This window comes from Galeopterus variegatus, unplaced genomic scaffold (assembly GCF_000696425.1).
Source record: "Galeopterus variegatus unplaced genomic scaffold, G_variegatus-3.0.2 Scaffold2356, whole genome shotgun sequence".
In the NCBI taxonomy this organism is placed as follows: Eukaryota; Metazoa; Chordata; class Mammalia; order Dermoptera; family Cynocephalidae; genus Galeopterus; species Galeopterus variegatus.
In genome coordinates this window covers 227,543-232,681 of record NW_007728467.1, presented here as the reverse complement: position 1 = coordinate 232,681, position 5,139 = coordinate 227,543, and the positions used below count along the sequence as shown (strand labels likewise).

General features: G+C 34.8%; 1 protein-coding gene across 1 annotated transcript in view; it reads right to left on the bottom strand.

The window, feature by feature from the left end:
* Positions 1 to 5,139, bottom strand: part of ARAP2 (ArfGAP with RhoGAP domain, ankyrin repeat and PH domain 2) — a 118,277-nt gene that overhangs the window by 70,345 nt on the left and 42,793 nt on the right. The window contains exon 7 of the mRNA XM_008581435.1: positions 3,993 to 4,113. Within this exon, the coding sequence (XP_008579657.1) occupies positions 3,993 to 4,113 (121 nt within the window). The remainder of the gene's footprint in view (positions 1 to 3,992; positions 4,114 to 5,139) is intronic.

Genomic DNA, 5,139 nt, shown 5'->3' with positions numbered 1-5,139 from the left:
TGCGATCCGTTGCCGGACACGGAAAAAGACAAAAGACAAAAAAAAAAACAAAAAAAAAACATGAAATTAGCTTCAAAACCAGATTTGGAGCCCCATAATAGAAAACCTTTAAAGAAATTTGTGGTCTTAGCAAGTTCCTGCAATAACTTACATCAGAACTTCTGAATAACAGGATGAAGTCTACAAAGCAGATGCTTTAACAAACCATCATTAATGAGATAAGTAGGTTGAGAAAGTAAAAGAATAGTAAATGTCCCATGCCTTGATGCTTTAGAAGATTTCCAAAGAGGTATAAGTCTGCATGCCCAAAACAACTAAGGAGAATTTGTATGTTTCTTATACCAGATGTTCTTTTAAAAACAAGAACCTTCCCAGTGTATCATAGCTGCCGCAGGAGGGCTGCATGATGTCTAAAAACAGAGTTGAGGAAATGACACACTTGCCTGTTTCCCAGGGGTCCAGAATATGCTAATGTGGGCACAAACAGGAGACCCGCAGCTGAAAGCCAGTACTGAAAATGGCCCTGGAAAGGGAATGCCCACTCAGATTTCTTAAACTCTCTTCTAACTGTGAGAACTGCCAACTCAAAACATCACCTATTTTCTGAAGGAACACATCTGCATGTGTTCCCACAGGTACCCCAGGAATACAGACTGACTGAAGAGATAATGAGCTGTTATGACCCTCCAACCAATTCCAGTGGTTCTGCTTGAGAACAAGAGGAGTCAGACTAAATTTTCTACCTGAGGAAGAGTATTTTTTAAATGTTATCATTTCAATATAACTCACTTTCAACTAAGAGGATAACAGTATTTCATTCTGAAACCTGGGGGAATTGGATCCTTAAAATATCTGTGGAGAAAAGATGACAAGCTGTAACCCTATCTTGGCAATGCCAGAGGGCGATACAGCAGTTTAGAAACAGAGACGCTGGTGTCAGGGAAGACAAAGGGTAGCTGTTGCACAGAGATCACTCAAAACCTTCTCACCAAAAATGAAGAATTCATCACTGTTATGATATCAAGCCATTCCCCTTTCTGTTCTAAACGTTGATTTTGCTTCTTCATTGGATTGAAGTGAACTTTAATTAGCTTAAAGTTCAAGTCAAATTTTTCATAAGCCACTATAGTTGATTTCCCAGTTCCCACAAAATAAAAAATAATCCGCATTTGCATATGTTGAAGGATTCTTAATAAAACATACTTAGTATCTTGTGGAAGTTTCCATACTAAATAAATAGACACATATATACCACTTATATATGTAAATACATATACATATCTACACATATATATATATATATATATATATATATACACATACCTGTACACACACTTATCTTTAAAAATGTGAGTGGTTACTAAGTAAAAATAACTTCCAATCAAAATAACTTACTCAGTAATTCCATGTAAATATAGTCTCAGTTTTCACTGAAGCAGTATTTCCATGGTTACAAAAATTAAAAGACCTTTGACTTAACTAACAATAAACTTATACCTAAGTTAACGAAATTCTTACACTTAAGTTTACAACAATAAGATGAACTGGATACCTCAGAAGGGTTTATTGGTCAATTGTAAACATATAACTTTTAAACATGTGTGGATTGATCCATTCTACTTAATTAAAATGTGTCTGGTTATCTTGTAACATGGCAAGTAAATATGGCTAAACAGATTTTCACACAAGTTGGAAGCTTTCTTTAGTATGACTATCTTAAAATGCAGGCTATGTGGCATATGGAAAATTTACTTTGACAGTCCAAGGAGAAGGTGATAAGCACCTCAAAGAAACAGACCGTCACCTTTCAGGGCAGTATTGGGAACCAAAGCATAAGGAAAGATGGTCATGACAGCCAATCAAGAGGAGCAATGCCATGTGTTGCCAGAAATACGGAAAGAGAAAAACTGATTGCAAATACACGTCCCATACTGAGTATCACAAGTGTGGACAGATTTCTGTATTTCAGGCAATGAGTCACAAAAAAATGGCTCCTCACATAGGCAATTCTAGATAAAATGCTCTAGGTCAGGAGTTAGCAAACATTTTCTGTAAAAGGCCAGATAGTATTTCAGGCTTTACTGGCCATACGGTCTCTACCACAACCACTAAATGCTCCCATGGAGGCAGGAAAGCAGCCATAAATGAATGAGTAGCTGTGATATAGCAGGACTTTATTTACAAAACAGTGGGACAGATTTAGGCTGAGGCCACAGTTTGCTGACCTCTGTTCTAGAGCCGCAGCTTTCAACATTTTTTTTAAAGTACCACGTCATGTAAGAAACACTTTTTACATTACACATATGCAATATATACATATATGTATGTATGTTTCACAATATAACACCAACTGTAAGCAATGTACCTTGATATTTCTTTATTTCGTATTTTTGGTTTTTTTTTTTCTTTTGGAAGGGGGCTGTTTTGTGTAACATAATAAAACACTAAGTTGATCTCACAAATGGGTAGTAATCCACAGTTTGAAAAAAACTGCTCCAGTGTGAAGGGCTGTTGGGACATATTCATTTACTGATTAACCCAAGCAATAATGGAAACTTTCTAGTAATACATAACATTTACTGAATGCTTTCTATGTGTCATGCACTGACAAATGTTCTAGGAATCTAGCAGTGGAAAATAAAACAATGTTGCCCCATAATAGTTAACACTGTAGTAGTTTCCACCTGATAGTAAATACTCATCAGTAAAATGGGATGATAACTGTAATACTACAATAATACTGTAATAATTATCAGACTGTTGTGGAAATAGAATTTAACAGGATGTCTGGCACATACTAAGTATTCAGTAAGTTTTCCATTACCATTATTATTCAAATAATTAAGCACCAAGAAATACTTTTTAAAATCATGTTGAATTATACATCTGTACTAAATCTTCAAAATAAGTTAAAATTCCAATTGTTTAATTAAAGAGATAGCCTTACCTATATGACTTAAACCTAGAGAGGTTTATAGTAATGACCTATTACGATAGTCAAACAAAATATACAACAAAGAACTTTTAACCTCGGCTTCTCCTTCCCCCACTAAACAAAATTCAGAAAAGATTTCTCTGTTTAAAGAGATAGCCTTACCTATATGACTTAAACCTAGAGAGGTTTATAGTAATGACCTATTATGATAGTCAAACAAAATATACAACAAAGAACTTTTAACCTTGGCTTCTCCTTCCCCCACTAAACAAAATTCAGAAAAGATTTCTCTGTATACTTTTTTTTTTTTCCTTTTTGTCTTTTTTTACTGACCGGCAACGGGATCGCAACCCTCGGTGTTGCGTCCACACCGCGCTCAGCCAGTGAGCGGGAACCGGTCTCCACATGGGATCCGAACCCTCGGCAGGAGCGCCGCCGCACTCCCAAGCGGCGCACTCTCCAGTGTGCCACCGGGCCGGCCCTTCTCTGTATACCTTTAAACTCAATGCAGAAAAGACATGCCAAATTTAGATCAATTTTTGCCATCAAGTAACCCATCGTAGATGATGCAGGTGAAAAGAATTCAGGAAAAGACATTCTAGAATCTATAATAAAATGACTACTGTGCCTGTGCATTCAGCTACAAACTATACATAAACTTTCATAAACCAACATTTTAATATTTAGAAAAATAGTTTTTGCATATTAAATAACTACTTTGTATTATCAAAACAACAGCTCAAAGGTAATCTCCATAAGAGTGAGATTTTTGTGTTTTGTTTTTTTTTTCCCCTCTGCTATATACCCAAAACTTAGAACTGAGTTCTTGGCCCTTAATAGCTTCTCAGTAAATATCTGTTACATGAAAGAACAGTGAAAAACAACAGATAACTTGTCAACTTTTTCATGTTTTAACATTACACATTCAAAAATTGATTTTAAAATGTAAATTATTTAAAAGTAATATATTTAAGGTTTATTGACCATTCTAGTTTAATTGAGTTATTAATCTGATTAGTTATAAATTAATGTCTGTGGGATAAAGAAACAATCTTACCTTCTTTCTCTACTCTAAAAACAAAAGTTCTTTGTGTTGTAACAACTTCAAATTTGTTGTCTCCTTGAACTCGTACCGTAGATATAGCAGAAAGTGGAATTATTCCTTTCGAATACATCTCCTGTAAAGGTTAGAGAAAAAGATATGTGAAGAAGACATACGAAAATGAAATTCTCTTGATCTTACAAAATAGGAATGGCACAGTATTTACAATTGCTTCTCTTTCATAATTTTGATCTAAGTTTTAAAAATGATATACAAATAGTATGTAAACTCATTGAATTAATACTCCAGAAGAGAAACTATCCACTGCCCCCGTTCCTTTAAGTGAGATGTCTTTTCAATTTTCTCTTCATCTGAAATTAAAAGGCACAGAATCAACTGCAAACAATTCTACTAGATAAGCAATATATAGTTCCAAAAACAGCAGCATGTTCCTTAAAACAATCTGGCCAAAAGGATTTTATGGTGTTTGCAGGCATCTGCTGGCCATAACAGGTACTGTAACTGAACCATCTCAAAACTATTGTTACTACGTATTGAGAATAACAAAAATATACCTAAAAAATCTGACAGATTTTATCAGTTAACCAATTAAGCACATGACTCAATGCTCTGATGATGATTTTATTTCTCTATGACTAAAAAGTAAAAAAAAAAAAAAAGACAAATTTGGCTGTTTGCAATTGGCATACACATATTACAGTTTTGCTCAAAAAAGTTCATTTTTAAGACTCTGATAACTTTTTCTTAATCTTCATTTTGCTGGACCCTCCCAAATCATTTGGAATAATGACCACCTTATAATTTCAAATATTTATTAAGGGTGTAATACATACTGGGCCCTGTATTGAAAAGAAAATTCAAAGAGTCCTTATACATTCAAGGAGGGCCGGCCAGGTGGCGCACTGCTACAGTGCAAGGAGCCTCAAAATGAATAACCAGGTAATGTACTGAGAGAAAAGTTTAAAACTGAGTACAAACTAAGGTATAGGAATATAAAGACAGAAACTTTCCATTCTACTTAACAGGAGTAAGGGGTGTTTTTAGAAACATGGTGGTATTTGAGCCAGACTTTAATGGACCTTAACTTTAAACAAATAGATAAGTAAGTGGGAGTCATTTAGCCAGAATGACTGAATAAAGG